Source organism: Saccopteryx bilineata, chromosome 1 (assembly GCF_036850765.1).
Source record: "Saccopteryx bilineata isolate mSacBil1 chromosome 1, mSacBil1_pri_phased_curated, whole genome shotgun sequence".
NCBI classification, from domain to species: Eukaryota; Metazoa; Chordata; class Mammalia; order Chiroptera; family Emballonuridae; genus Saccopteryx; species Saccopteryx bilineata.
In genome coordinates, this window is record NC_089490.1 from 153,887,668 (window position 1) to 153,903,625 (window position 15,958).

General features: G+C 49.0%; 1 protein-coding gene across 1 annotated transcript; it reads left to right on the plus strand.

Annotated features, from left to right (window-relative positions):
* Positions 1-320: 320 nt before the first annotated feature.
* Positions 321-10,400, plus strand: TICAM1 (TIR domain containing adaptor molecule 1). The gene is made up of 2 exons (XM_066275195.1): positions 321-437; positions 7,914-10,400. Exon 2 carries the CDS (start codon positions 8,050-8,052, stop codon positions 10,132-10,134), a length of 2,085 nt encoding a protein of 694 aa, XP_066131292.1. The 5' UTR covers positions 321-437; positions 7,914-8,049; the 3' UTR covers positions 10,135-10,400.
* The last annotated feature ends 5,558 nt before the right edge of the window (positions 10,401-15,958 follow it).

The following is a 15,958-nucleotide window of genomic DNA, read 5'->3' on the forward strand; positions in this document are numbered from 1 at the left end:
CCACGATTCGTTCCTCCCAATTTGGGGGCTCCCCACCCCCATTTTTTCAGCCTCTGTTCTATCTTATGGACTACAATATGACTTATTGAGATGATCTAATTTTAAATTGTGGTTATTTTCTCACTAGTCTGTCCTCTCTCCCCTTGCCTACATCCCCTCCAGAGAAGGGCTTTGTCCCTCTTGCCCCCTGTTGTGGTTCCCAGTGCGCGGCAGGAGGGAGGCGGTGTGGGGCGTCTGGGGGACTTTCCCGATCCTGCAAGGAAAGCGTGACCTCACCTCCTTTCCTCCCTCCCACCCGGGGCGCGGAAGGGGCGGGCAGAGGCCTGGAGAGCTGGCCGGCCTGCGCGCGCTCCGCGTTCGGTCCTCCGCCAGGCGGTCCGGCCACAAACCCGGCCCCGAGGACGCGAGCGGCGCGACCGACTGTCCCAGGGTGCCCGGTAAGTGGAGAAGGGACGAGGGCCGACCGGGGAGGGGCGTGGCGTGTGTCCGGGGCGCCGGCTGCCCCCCCACCACAGAACTGCTGGCGTCCACGCGCCGCGTGTTCGGTGCCCCCCTCAAGGTCCTAGCTCACTTCCCTGTTGACTTAGGTCCTCCCCAACATCCCAATTCCTCCCACACCCTAGATTCCTTTACAACACCCCGAATTTCTTCCCAATCCCCCAGATCTCTTTGCCTCAGATCTCTCTCAAACCCCCGTTTCTCCCCCATGTTCCTGATTTCTTCCTAAATCTGAGCTTTCTTTGCCCAGCCCCTGTTTCTTCTGCCCCAGGAGCGCCGCCCCCAATGCCCTCGTCGTTCCTCCTCTCGGCCTCTTAGGAGGCCTTGAAGCACCACCTTTCCCAGGGGTTAGTTTTATTTTCAAAGAAACTCATTGAAGAGGGACTAGGACCTAGGCTGGTCTGTTCTGGGATGGTCTGCAAAGTATCAACTCCTAGTTGTGGCACTTTAGTTGTTCATTGATTGCTTCTCATATGTGTCTTAACCAGGGGGCTCCAGCTGAGCCAGTGCCCCTCCACGGTAGGTCCCGTGGTACATCCTGGATCAGCTGAGATCGGGAATCTCCAGCCCCCCACCTCCCATCTTTTTCCATGGGGTCCAGGATTGGTGCTCTGTAATCTGCCCAGTACTGGCGCTGGCACCAGTCAGAGCCCAGGTGGCCTCAGGCGATCGGCTGGGCGCGCGCATGCGCACATGTCTGTTTTTCCCCTCAGTGTGGCTAAGGCGGGCGTTTGGGGGAGTGGGTACCACAGTGTGGCCCTGGACTTCTGGGGTGTGGATTCCAGAGTTTGGGAGTGGGTAGGTGAGTGGGGCAGGCTTCCAGAACTGCTTGGGCCTCTTGTTTCCTTCTGTCATTAAGGGTCATTCACTGTATTTCCAACAATCGTTGGAAACATACCTGCTGTATGCCGGGAGACACTGTTCAGTATGCTGGGCACACAGTGGGTATCAAGTAGTGCCCTCATGGAGCCCACAGTCAAGACAATAAGCAAAAACTGGGGCCTAGAGTGAGTCTGCCTCTGGCTGGCAGGTAGTGTGTGGGTTCTTCGTGCAGGAAATATTTCACAACAGAAGTGCAGGTGATTTTGAGAGTATGTATATTACAGCTGGGGACGTGCAATGAAGGGAAAGCCTAGAACAGAAGAAGCAACAGGAGAGTTTAGGCGCAGCTGCTTTGGCTCTCTGGAAAGTTAGAGAAAATGGAGGCCTTGGAGACAGGTTCAGCGGGTAAGCCCAGGATGAACTGCTGCTGCCCACTGCTCTGCTGGTTGCAAGTCCTGTGGAGACCCTGAGAATAGAATAAGAAAGAATATGGGTGTGCTGTAGCGAGCATGCCATGGGGCCATTTGTCTTGAGGCTTTTTATTATTTTTTTTAATTGGCTGGAATCCTAGGGGAGAGTCTTAGCAGAATATTCATTAGATTTTCAAGTGCATCTTTAATATGTTGATTCATCAAAACGTGCATAAAGAGGAATCAGGGTTACTTTCTGGTTACTTTTATTTTATTTTTTATTTATTTATTGAGGTGGGGGAGAGAGATGAGAAGTATCAACTCCTAGTTGTGGCACTTTAGTTGTTCATTGATTGCTTCTCATATGTGTCTTAACCAGGGGGCTCCAGCTGAGCCAGTGACCCCTTGCTCAAGCCAGCAGCCTTGGGCTCAAGCCAGTGACCTTGGGCTTCAAGTCACTGACCTTTGGGCTCAGGCCTATGACCATGTGATCATGTGTATGATCTCATGCTCAAGCTGGTGACCTTGGGGTTTTGAACTTGGGACCTCAGCATCCCAGGTTGACACACTATCCACTGCACCACTGTTGGTCAGGCTGGTTAGTTTTATTTTTAAAGAAACTCATTGAAGAGGGACTAGGACCTAGGCTGGTCTGTTCTGGGATGGTCTGCAAAGTATAATCTATTTGCTCCTAAGTGTCCTTGGTTAGGGAACATAAAACCTTGTGATTCATTAGCTGGCTATAAATTGCTCAAATTGTTTGGCCTTGTTTAATTATTTTGTCTCAGTTTCCCTTATGCCACTTGTCAAGGAATCCTCCTAGCTTCTTACTGTCCTGCTTTAATAGCAATGTGTGCCAAAGGGATGAATATCAGGTAGCTTCCCCTCTGGTCTGGCCTGAGGGTTCCTCAGAACCAGGTGCGTAAAGGAGCCTGCACATAGTAAATGCTCAGTAAACATACATTGAATAAACTGCCCTTTTGGTTTCCTATACATCTTTCAGAGGCAGTCTGGCTATGTTGTGCTTTCCAGCTCTTATAGCATTTCTTAATTAGCCAAAAGGAGTGAATTGTGCCCCTACTATGCACCAGTTCTGGTGGGAAGATATTAGGCTCATTGTCTTGTTGGGGAGGGAGGATTCAAGTAGGAAACATTTTTGCACATGTGTTGTGTCCCAAGCGCTGTTCTGTAAGTTTATTCAGTCAGTATTATTTAAGCATGTACTGTGTGCCATTCACCAGAGATACAACTGTGAACAGGACAAACATTCCTGCCTTAGTGGTGCTTACTCTGGTAGAAAGTGATGCATATGCAACAAAGTAAGCAAATAAAGCGAGTGTCAGCTGGTGAGAAGTTGAAAGGGAAAAAAAAAAGCAGGAGTGTGAGAGAATGGGGTTCTGTGTTAAGCAGGGTAGCCAAAATCTGACCTTTATGAGGAGGTGAAATGTGAGCTGAGAGCTGAAGGAGGCATGGATGCCAGCTGTTTGTGTGTCTGGGGGTGTTCCAGGCTGAAGGAGCAAGCCAGAGCAAAGGCTCTGAGGCAGGGTCCATTCAATGAACAGTGTGGTTGGGTCAGAGGGAGCAAGGGGGAGAATGGAAGGAGGTGAAGGCAGGGAGGTGACAGGGGCCTACAGGAAGGACTTGATCAAGTGAATCATGCATAAAACATCGATTACTTCCTCCTTACCCCAGGTTAGCTCCTCCCACATAGCCTGAGTCTCAAGCATTCATGCCAGAAGCCAAGGCCTCCTTGCCTCCTTCTGTTCCCCTCCCCATCTCCAAATTATTTACAGACCTAACCATTCCCATCTTTCCTCCAGCACCCATCATTGCTTACCTGAACCAGTGGTTACTGTCACCTAGGTCCCTGGAACCTTTGCTCCAGTCCTTGCCCCCAACAGTCTGTCCTCCCTGTGGTAGCCCCTTTGGACTGTAAGCTCCTGAATCAGCTCCTGCCCCTACTCTGTCACAGACCTCCAGGGCTGCCATCTCAATGAGGTAAAAGCCCAGGTCCTCCCCACCATCCACAAGGTCTGCCATCACCTCCTGCCCTCATTTCCTCCCCCACCCCCACTTTGCTTTAACTACGCAGGCCTCTTTTCTGTTCCTCCAACATACCAGGCAGTCCTCCCCCAGGGCCTTTGCACATGCTGTTTCCTCTGCCTGGATTTTGTATAATATATAATATATATGACATAGATTGTATATAATTAATATACTCACTGGACTATCAGCTCCAAGAAGGAAGAATCTATTTCTGTTTTTTTCTTCTTTCTGTCCTGGTATGTTCAATGGTATCCATTACATGGCAGAAGCTGAAAAATTCTTAAATGAATGAATACCATGTATGAATCCTTTCCTTCTTACACAATACATTTATTTATCATGCAACAAATAGGTTTAAAGTTTTTCCTCCACAGGCCTGACCTGTGGTGGCGCAGTGGATAAAACATCAACCTGGAAATGCTGCGGTTGCTGGTTCAAAACCCTGGGCTTGCCTGGTCAAGGCACATATGGGAATTGATGCTTCCTGCTCCTCCTCCCATCTCTCTCTCTCTCTCTCTCTCCTCTCTATAATGAATGAATGAATAAATAAATAAATAAAAAGTTTTTCCTCCACGGATGGCACACTGACCCATTTTTTTTTAGCGTGTGTTTTTTTAAGCTAACAAGGTCTCTTAAAAGTACTTGAATTGGATGCCAATTTAGTAAAACTTAGCAGCTTCATGAAAATCTGAATATCTAGCTTCTCTTGAAATATTAGCAGATGTGGTCCTGCTAAGCCCATTTTCTGTCACAGCAATATACACAAATCAAGGCTACTGCATCCAGACAGGTCCAAGGTGGTTTTGGTGTTCTGATTCCCTCTCACTGGGGGTAACTACCCAAGTCCTCCCTGAGACCCACAGAGCTCTTTATGACCTGCCCCATTCCCACTCTCCCCTAACCTCCTTTCTTCCCACCCTTGCTCACTCGTTCAGCCACATGGACTTCCTCAATGTTGCCCCAGGACCTTTGCACGGGCTGTTTCCTCTGCCTGCCTGTTTCTCTTCCCTCAGTAGACCCCAGGTTCAAATCTCTCCCCGTTTTTATGTCTCATTGAAATCTCTCTTTTCATTGAGGCTTTCCGGAACCACGGTGTTTAAAACTGCAAACACCCACCCCCGATTCTGGGTGTTCATGACCTTTCTTCTCCCATTATGTTTCTTCATGGCATTTATCACCAGCTGATATACTGAGAATTCCACTCATGTATTTGTTGATTGTTCCCCACACTAGGAAGTCAGCTCCATTGTTTGGGTTTCTGCTATTGTCTTCTCCCAGCCAGCATGTCACCTCCATTTCTTAAATGGCCAGGCAACCACTGATGCCCGTACATCCTTCCTCCCAGTGCTGCCCTTCTCTGCTCCAGTCCTGTCATCTGTTTGGTCATGCCCCCTCTCACCTCTGCTCCCCGATGCTGGCATCCCCATGCTGTCTCTTTCCTGCAGCTGACCTTCCTGGAATCACCGGCCTTGGCCGTGGGGTCCCAGTGGACCATATGACATCTGCTTAAAATGAATTTTTAAAAAAGCCTGAATCATATATACAATGAGATCTGTGATTTGTCAGCAAAGGGGAGTTGATCAGCTCTTAGCCTAGGTCCCTCAACATCAGCACTTAGCAACATTTGGGCCCATTCACTCTCTGTGGTGGCCTCTCCTGAGCACTATGGTGTGATGAGCAGCATAGAAGCACTGTTCTAGGCTGTAGATACTCACTGTGGGTACAAGGAGGAGCAGGCAGTAGACCTTGGCCCCGCCTAACTAAGGAGCAGATACAGTGTTCTTGGCCACCTGGAATGGACCTAAGGCTGTACTTTTCCCAAGTCTGAACATTACATGCTTTATGTACCTGGTGACTTAAATTATGGGGTTTTGTGATACCTTCCATATTGTTTTTGCTATATGCCCTTGGAAAAGCCTTCTCTCTGAGCCTGTCTCCTCTCCACATCATTAGAAGGATATGAGTACCAGGCTCATTTGTTCATTCAACAAGTGTTTGGACCTGTTTTGTGGTTCAGTGTCCCACAAGTGCCCAGGAGAGGCTCAGCCCACACCCTCTAGTGCCCACTGGTCAGAAGGCAGATAGTAAATGCAGAAGGTTTAATACACAAGGAAAGTTTACCCAGTGGCAAATTCTGTTGTGGGAGGAACTGGGTGATGTGGGAGAGACAGACTGGACAGGGAGCTAAGGTGGTTGTGGAGGGCTCCATTGTACCTGGGAGCTAAGAGATGACAGTAAGGTCACCCAGGCAAAGGTCTGGGGATAAGGTGCTCCTGGCAGAGGGAGCAGTGCCTGTAAAGAGCCTGAAGTGGAAATCAACATGGCATTTTTTGAGAAATAGAAGAGGACATAGCCACCACATGGCGTGGCAATGCTGTTAAGCATAAAATCAACACATTGTAATGGTTAGCACACCACACGAACAATGCCACTCGGTGGGATTCAGCTGGTTCATACCAGTTCAGCAGAACCGATACCTAATTTTTAGTTGAGTTTGGCGAATGGGTTGTTAAAACGGTACTTGTTAAATTGGTACTTGTTAAATTGGTTTAACGGTTGTTAAAATGGTACAAGCTTGCTCCTCAAGTGGCTGATGGCAGGGGGCCTCAATTCTTTGCCATGTGGGCCTCTCCACGGGACAACTCACAATATGGTTTACCCCCAATGGCATGACAGAGGAAGAGCGTGACTAAAAAGAAAGCCAGTGACCCTGACCAGGTAGCTCGGTTGGAATGTTGTCCCTATGAGCCAAGGTTGTGGGTTCAATCTCCAGTCAGGGCACATACCGAGATCAACCAGTGAATGCATAAATAAGTGGAACAATAGGTTGAGGTTTCTCTCTCTCCCTCTTCCTCTCTCTCTAAAATCCATTAAAAAAAGAAAGAAAGAAAGCCGGGGGAGGGGGAGGGGCACAGAGAACTAGATAGAGGGTGGCGGAGGACAATATGACTTTGGGCGAGGGGTATGCAACATAATTTAATGACAAAATAACCTAGACATGTTTTCTTTGAATATATGTACCCTGATTTATTAATGTCATCCCATTACCATTAATAAAAATTTATTAAAAAAAAAAAAAAAGAAAGCCAGTGTGTTTTATAACTTAATGTTATGAGTGACACTCTGGCAGCTCTATCACGTTCTCTCAATCACAAAGATCAGTTCTGACACAGTGCTGGAAGGGTGACCGAAGGCTGTGAGTACCTGGGCAGGCGGCTCACTGGGGCCGCCTAAGAGGCTGACTACTTTCTTTTCAAACGTGTATTGAGCGCCTGTTGACTTCTAGTCAATGGACCCAGAACTTTCCATACATTAACACAACTCAGTTTCTGAAGCAATCTCACAAGTGGGCTTATTATTATCATAATAAGCAGTGTATGTAGTCTTGTGATTAGACACACAACTTCTGGAGCCCAACTGCTTGTGTTTTTTTTTGTTGTTGTTTTGTTTTGTTTTTTTTTGTTTGTTTTTTGCATTTTTCCGAAGCTGAAAACGAGGAGGCAGTCAGACAGACTCCCGCATGCGCCCTACCGGGATCCACCCGGCACGCCCACCAGGGGGAGATGCTCTGCCCCTCTGGGGCGTCGCTCTGTTGCATCCAGAGCCATCCTAGCGCCTGAGGCAGAGGCCACAGAGCCATCCTCAGTTCCCGGGCCAACTTTGCTCCAATGGAGCCTTGGCTGCGGGAGGGGAAGAGAGAGACAGAGAGGAAGGAGAGGGGGAGGAGTGGAGAAGCAGATGGACGCTTCTCCTGTGTGCCCTGGTCAGGAATCGAACCCGGGACTCCTGCACACCAGGCCGACGCTCTACCACTGAGCCAACCGGCCAGGGCCAACCCAACTGCTTGTGTTTAAATCCCAGTTTGGCTGTATGACTTTCAGGCAAGTGACTTCACCTCTATCATTCACTTTCTTTATTTGCAGATGAGGGAAAATAGTAGTATCTTCCTCTTGGGTGACACTAGGCAAATTTCCTCTTTGCAGAGGAGGAAACAGGTTGAGGGAGGTGACATGTCTTGCCCAAGGTCTCCCTGACATGATAGGTCATGATGGCCTTTGAAGGCAGGCAGGGTGTCTAGGCTGCTTCCCAGGGATTCCCCCTTTCTGGTGGTAACCCTATGTTTCTTGCTTCCCACAGGTCTGCTCCAGTATTCCCTTGAGTCCGGTATGGTGAGCGGGTAAGGAAGGCCGGGCGTACAGAAAGGCAGGTATGTGGAACATGCCTCCATCAGTCAGCGCTTCTCCTGTCATCAAAGCCTGCACCCATCTTGCCCATGGCCTGCAAGAGCCCCTCGCTCTCCAATGCCTTTGAAATACTAGGTATGGCAGGCCAGGACAAGCTCCTCTATCTTAAGCACAAGCTGAAGACCCTGTATGTGGGCTTGCGGGGGGCGGACCTCCTGCACGCCATGGTGCTCCTGACACTGGGCCAGGAGACTGAGGCCAGGATCTCCCTGGCGGCCCTGAAAGCAGATGCAGTGGCCCAGCTTGTGGCCCGCCAGTGGGCCGGCATGAACAGCACTGCCGAGGCTACGGAGGAGCTCCCAGACACATCCTGGGCTGTTGCCCAGGTGTACTACCTGCTTGCCAAGGAGAAGCTATGCTCAGCCCCAATGCGGGATGTGGCCTACCGGGCAGCCGTCCAGGCTTTCAGCTCCAGGAATGACCCCCAGCTCAGAGAGCTCCAGGAAGAGGCCCTGGACCGGTGCGGGTGGGACATCGTAAGGGACCCTGGAGGCTTCCAGTCCCTCCATTCTGCTCTGGGCTGTCTCCTGCCATCCTCAGCATCGCCCTCTGGGACACGCAGCTTTCCTCAGCCCATCAAGGAGCCCTCAGGCTGGAGCAGAGGATGCTCCTTGAGATCCACGGGCAGCCCAGCCTCCCTGGCTAGCAACTTGGAAATTAGCCAGTCACCCACCATGCCCCTCCTCAACCAGCACCGCAGCCCCCATGGGCACAGCAAGCTGTGCGATGAGCCTCCAGTTCCTGAGCCTGTCCCCACAGGCTGCCAGGAGCCTGAGGAGATGAGCTGGCCTGCATCGGGAGAGACTACTGACACCCTGGTGCCACCAAATAACCCAGCCCCTAGTCTTCCTGAGGTGGCCTTAGATGCAAGCCCTACTGACCTGTCCAACCCCTCAGAAGCTCCAGACACCAGCACCCACTACCCGGTGGAGTGTACAGAAATGTCACCAGCCCCCAAATCTCTCCCCCAGAACCAAATCTCGCCCCCCAGAAACACCTGCCCTGTCAAGGACCAGATGCCACAAATTCCCATGGAAGATACCACTTCCCCGACAGCCCAGCCATGCCCACCAACTCCCTCGGCCCCAAAGACATCGCCTCCCTATCCTTCTCCATCAACTCCTTGTTCCACTCACCCACCCTCTTTGAACCCGTGTCCTCCTTCTGCTGAGTTAGAGTCGTCAGAGCAGAAATTCTATAATTTTGTGGTCTTACACGCCAAGGCAGATGAGCACATTGCCCTGCGTGTCCGGGAGAAACTTGAGGCCCTGGGTGTGTGCGATGGGGCCACCTTCTGTGAGGACTTCCAGGTGCCCGGGCGCGGCAAGCTGCGCTGCCTGCAGGATGCCATAGACCACTCGGCCTTCACCATCCTGCTGCTCACTGCCAGCTTTGACTGCTGCCTGAGCCTGCACCAGGTGAACCAGTCACTGATGAACAGCCTCACACAGCCAGGGCGGCAAGACTGTGTGATCCCTTTCCTGCCCCTGGAGAGCTCCCTGGCCCAGCTCAACCCGGACACATCCAACCTGCTCACCAGCCTGGTGTGGCTGGACGAGCACTCCCCAATCTTTGCCAGGAAGGTAGCCAACACCTTCAAGCCCCACAGGCTGCAGGCTCTCAAGGCCAACTGGAAAAAGGAACAGGATGTTCGGGCCCTGCGGGAGCAGCGCCAACACCTGGATGGTGAGCGGCAGCAGGCAGCGGCGTTGGATGCCGCATACTCAGCCTACCTCCAGACCTGCTTGTCTTGGCAGGCACAAATGGAGAGGCTCCAGGTAGCTTTTGGGAACCACATGACATTTGGGGCTCAGTTGCCCTCTGGAGCTCAAGTGCCCTATGGGGGCCAGGGGCCCCTGGGAGCCCAGCCAACCTTTCCTACCTGGCCCGGCCATCAGCCACCAACCCTGCGTCCACGGCTGGCTGACACCTTCAGCCCATCCTTCCCACAGCCTCCGGTTGTTCCGCAAGCTTCATCTGTGCCCCCTCACACCCCGGGGCTTCAGCCTCTCATTATCCACCATGCACAGATGGTGCAGCTGGGGCTCAACAACCACATGTGGAACCAAAGAGGGACCCAGACCCCTGAGGACAACACACAGGAAGCAGAATGACCAAGTGACAAAGCCTGATGACCTTGACTTCAGACCCCCTTCCAGTGCAGTGGAAGATAGGGTCATCTGCTATTTTCAGGACATTGCGGGGTACATCTTTATTTCTCAGGAAATCATGCAAAATGGGCCCTGATGACTGGCTCTTGGGGAGGCCAGAATTGGACATGGTGTTTACAAACTCTCTGGATGGTGGTGGGGGGATGGGCTAGGGGATATTACTATGGTGTTTTAATTATAATAAATATTTATTGAATACTTCTCTAGCACTGCTGTCCTCTGGGAGACCTCTCCTGGGCAATTTGTTAAGAGAAAAATGTGCCTACTATACCTAAAAAAGGGAAACTGAAGAGAAAAACTCGCTTCTCCCCATGAATGGCATGAACCAGAAATTTCCTGTATTTGCTTATTTCGTTGGCCAGACATATAGTCACAGGCTCCTCTCCAGCTACAAGACTGGGGAATGCAGTCTTCTGATTGGTTGTGTGCTTTGCTAAAAGCTATTCTAATACTAGAGGAGGTGGAGAGAAAAGACACTGGGGAATGGGAATTTATTTATTTATTTATTTTAACAGAGAGAGAATCAGAGAGAGGGATAGACAGGAACGGAGAGATGAGAAGCATCAATCATTAGTTTTTTGTTGCACATTGCAACACCTTAATTGTTAATTGATTGCTTTCTCATATGTGCCTTGAGCAGACCGAGTAACCCCTTGCTCGAACCAGATGAGCCCTTGCTCAAGCTAGAGACTTCGGGGTCTTGAACCTGGGTCTTCCGCATCCCAGTCTGACGCTCTATCCACTGCACCACCGCCTGGTCAGGCAACACTAGGGGATATTTAGCAGTTTCTGCTGCAGCTCTTTTGGGAGTTGTGTGTGTGTGTGGGGGGGGGAGGGGGTGGTCTGGCCTGACGCTGGGCTCACCAAGGCTGGCCTCAGATTTGACTGTGATTTTGGGCAAGTATCCTCGCCACTCTGAGCCTCTACTTTCTCAGAAGTGGGTTTACAATTCCACTGTTTTAAGTTCATCAGTAAAGCATTCTGTAACACTGAAACACCAGGGACAGTGTAAGGGCTTATTAACTGCACATGCCCAGTAGGAAGGGGATTCATGTTTTGTTGAGCACTGACCACTTAATGATTCTGGAGGCTTTAAATATCTAAACATCTTCTAATCTCCCAAAATGACCCCCAAGGTAGGGCTATGGTTGGGCCCATTGTACAAATGGAGAAAACTGAGGCCCAGAGAGGTGAATTCTGGTCTCGAAAGTCATGGTTGGAACTGGAGAGATTACAATCGAGGAAGCCAAACTTCCAAGGGAGGAAATGATGAAAGGGCTTAGGAAGAAATTTGGGTGGGCTGAGCCTAATAGCTAAAAGCTCCCAACACCCAGCTGTCTGATTTGAACATTTACTTTGCACCTACTTTCCTCCAGTGCCTGCCACCCTTAAGAGCGGGCCTGGTGTGAGTCACCCAGGCTGTCATTCGCCATTTGCTTTTGTGACTGACTCAGACTTTGTCAAGGTTTGCTCCTGGCCTCCCAGCAGCAATGAAGTGAAACCTGTAGGAGGAAAGTCTGAGATTAGATTTTGGGGTGGGGTAGAGTAGGCAGGGTTTTGGAGATAAAAAGTGTAAGAGGCAAGAGAGAGCTGCACATAACTGGAGAGGGGCAGTGAATATTTGCTTATCTGACCCACAGTTATTGAGTGGCTGCCAGGATCTTCCCAGGCAGTGGGGTGCAGTAAGGGCAATGTGATTGCCCCTTGCTCTCTTTTCAGTTGGAGGGGAGGAGAGCCATGAATGAGTCATCAAATAAGGAAGAAAGATAACAGGGCTAGGTGATGGGAGTATCCCAGGAGAACTTTGATCCGAGTGCCAGAGAAGGCCTCTCTGAGGAGGTGGTATTGAAACTGGAACCAAGACCTGGAGAAGGAGAAAGAGCTGGCCATGGAAAGAACTGGGTGGGTTGGGGTGGGGATGATCTGGAAGAAGAAACAGGTCCTGGGGTAAGGCCATGTTTGGCCTGTTGGAAGAAGAGCTAAGTGGCTGGAGAGAGGTGATGGCTGGGAGAAGCAGTTTATGTAGGGCCTTGTGGGCCACTTAAATGACTTGGGTTTCCCCCTCCCCACCCACCAAGGGAGGGAGGGGCCCTCGAGAGCTGTGAACTGAGAAGGGCAGGACCTGATTTAGGTGCTCACAGAGCTAGTGGCTGCTGTGGGGAGGACAGACTGGGGGCCAGGGTGGGAGCTATGGGACTAGGGCAGATGGGTGCATTTCATTCTCCCAGCAGCTCCAGAAGCTGGAGATTACACTGGGGAACAATTTTTTTTTTCATTTTCTGTTGCATGAGGTTTTAGAACTTTTTCTATATATTTATATTTCTGCATCGCTGATTCCAAATCTGAAATCCGTTTTTTGGTGCATGCTCTAGTTTTTAGCAATTTTAATTTCTTTTTGTTGCAGTTAATGGCATGCATTGGTTTTTAAATTGGAGTTAAAGGGCAACGACTTTTGGATTGAACATAACCACCAGGCAATTAATGTTTTACAAACATCACTTTTACATAATTGTAGTTGTTTTTTTTTTTTTGTTTTGTTTTTTTGTTGTTTTTGCATTTTTCTGAAGCTAGAAACAGGGAGAGACAGTCAGACAGACTCCCGCATGCGCCCGACCGGGATCCACCCGGCACGCCCACCAGGGGCGACGCTCTGTCCACCAGGGGGCGATGCTCTGCCCATCCTGGGCGTCGCCATGTTGCGACCCTCCTGGGTGTCGCCATGTTGCGACCAGAGCCACTCTAGCGCCTGGGGCAGAGGCCACAGAGCCATCCCCAGCGCCCGGGCCATCTTTGCTCCAATGGAGCCCTGGCTGCGGGAGGGGAAGAGAGACAGAGAGGAAGGCGCAGCGGAGGGGTGGAGAAGCAAATGGGCGCTTCTCCTATGTGCCCTGGCCGGGAATCGAACCCGGGTCCTCCGCACGCTAGGCCGACGCTCTACCGCTGAGCCAACCGGCCAGGGCCTGTAGTTGTTTTTAAATGTAAAAAATTATTATCTGATAAAAACACCCTCTTATTTTGTTTTAAGATCGAATCATGGCTTCTTCGAGTAGGCATAAATGTAAGAATAGTCCTGACACCTTCTGTGATATATGTGGCTGTTACACACTTCAACGTCAAAGGAGCAATATTTCATCATTTGTGACACGTGCATATATTGCCTATTTTCAAGTTCCCCTTGGCGATCAAGACAAGAATTGGGCTCCTCACATTGTGTGTCATAATTGTGAGGAAATGCTTCATGACTGGACAAAAGGAAAACGCAAAGGAATGCCTTTTGGTATTCCCATTGTTTGGCGTGAACCTAAGGACCACAGTAGTGACTGTTAATTCTGTCTGATCCATACAAAGGGCATCGGCAAGAAAAAATGGCATATGATCACATATCCTAATATTCCTTCAGCAATACGACCTATCCCACACCCCCAGTTCCAGTTTTCAGTGGTTTTATTTCTTCTAAGGACAAAGAAAGTGAACATGGTGATCAAGTGTATTTTGATAAGATGCATGAGGAAATGGTTGTAGAATCTGAAGGGTCTTCTTCTGATGCCAAGCAGTCATTAACCCCTCAGCAGTTCAGCCAACCCGAATTGAATGACTTAGTAAGAATGACATAAAAATTGTCCTCGACTTTCTGAAGTATGAGGAGCATAACTGGATCATTTGTGTGGATCTTAAAATGGCAAATTTCCTGCTAGGACAACAGAGAGGTTTCACGAAGTATCCTTGCTTTCTGTGTTTGTGGGACAGCAGAGTTTGGGAGAAACACTGGACACAGAAGGAGTGGCCAAAACGTGAAACTCTGGAAGTAGGGATGCAAAATATTGTGAATGTACCTGTAGTTAATCAAGACAGGATCATTTTTCCCCCACTTCACATCAAACTTGGCTTAATGAAGCAATTTGTTCAGGCTTTGAATAGAGAAAGTGAATGCTTTCAACATATTTCTGCTTTTCCTGCCTTGTCTTTCAAGAAGATAAGAGCAGGTATATTTGATGGACCTCAAATTTGAACCCTCATACGTGACAAAGAATTTGCCAGGAAGATGAATAAGGAGGAGAAAGCAGCATGGCAGTCTTTTGTGGCAGTTACAAAGAACTTCCTTGGCAACAAAAAAGAAAACTATGAACTTCTCGTTCAAAGGATGCTGTTGGCTTTCCGTGATATTGGATGTAACATGAGCGTTAAGATTTACTTCCTGGCCTGACCAGGCGGTGGCGCAGTGGATAGATTGTCGGACTGGGATGCCAAAGACCAGGTTCAAGACCCCGAGGTCGCCAGCTTGAGCATGGGCTCACCTGGTTTGAGCAAAAGCTCACCAGCTTGGACACAAGGTCGCTGGCTCAAGCAAGGGATTACTTGGTCTGTCAAGGCACATATGAGAAAGCAACCAATGAACAACTAAGATGTCGCAATGTGTAACGAAAAACTAATGATTGATGCTTCTCATCTCTCCGTTCCTGTCTGTCTGTCCCTGTCTATCCCTCTCTCTGACTCTCTGTCTCTGTAAACAAACAAACAAACAAACAAACAAACAAAAGATTCACTTCCTGAACAGTCACCTTGATAAGTTTCCCAAAAATCTTGGAGCTGTTAGTGATGAGCAGGGAGAGCGCTTTCATCAAGATCTGATGACGATGGAAGAGCATTACCAGGGGCGATGGGACAGAAATATGATGGCAGACTACTGCTGTAGCATCAAACAAGATTGTCCTCAACAAGTACACAAAAGCAAGAGCTACAAACGCAAATTTTTGCCTGAATAGAATTTAAATAAGTTTTGTGCAAATTTTATGATTAAAGTGTTTTAATATGTTCTATCTCAAAATTGTAGACAAATTCTGATGCAATCATATCTTTTAGTGTATTAGTATATTTATTGCATTATATAAATTATATTTTCACAAAGATGATGTCCAAGAAGACATTCTACTTCATTATGTTAAACTAAATGTTGAAAATTTTATAATAAGATGAAAACCTAATATCTTGAATTGCAAAAAAAACTGTAGCTTACAGAGAAAAACTAATGTCAGATTTGAGATCAGCACACTCAAATTAGGTAAGAACAAGTGTTTTTGTGGATGCAACAAAAATTTTGTTCCCCAGTGTTATCATTGTCCCCAGTTTACAGATGAGGGAACTGAGGCCAAGAGAGATGAAGTGACTTATCCAAGGTCATACAGCTTATAAGTAGCCTTCAAGGTCAGAATAAACAGCCAGGGATCTTTCAACTGGATTGTAGCCCAGACAGACTGAGCAGCCTGTTAATTCATTGCCTCCATTTTTAAATTATTTGAAATATTCTTGTTAATTTTAGTATTTGTTAATTCGTGGTTTCTCTACCACAACTTGTCCGGTCTAAGAGAGCTGGGGCCAGATCTGTCATGGTCACTATGGTGTTTCGGAAGCTAGGACAGGGTGTGGCATGGGGTAAGTGCTTGGTAATTGAGTCACTTTGACAATTATTGAACACCTGCTGTGTGTGAGCCTGTGGGGAGTTCTGGGGACACAGACCTGTTACTTGCAGTGAGTGAGAAGGTGGATTCATCTATTCAATTATCCAACCAACATTTATTGAGGTCCTACTGTGTGCAGGCCCTGTGGGCACAGTGGAGTGATCACCCCTGGAGGTGACCCATGACAACCCCTCTCTCTCCTTTCAGTGTGCATGGCCCAATGCCAGAGACAGAGACTGTTATGGGGTAATTAAGGCTGTGATGGGGAACTGTAGGGGGCTGCTGGAACCCAAAGGGGACCCCTGGCTAGC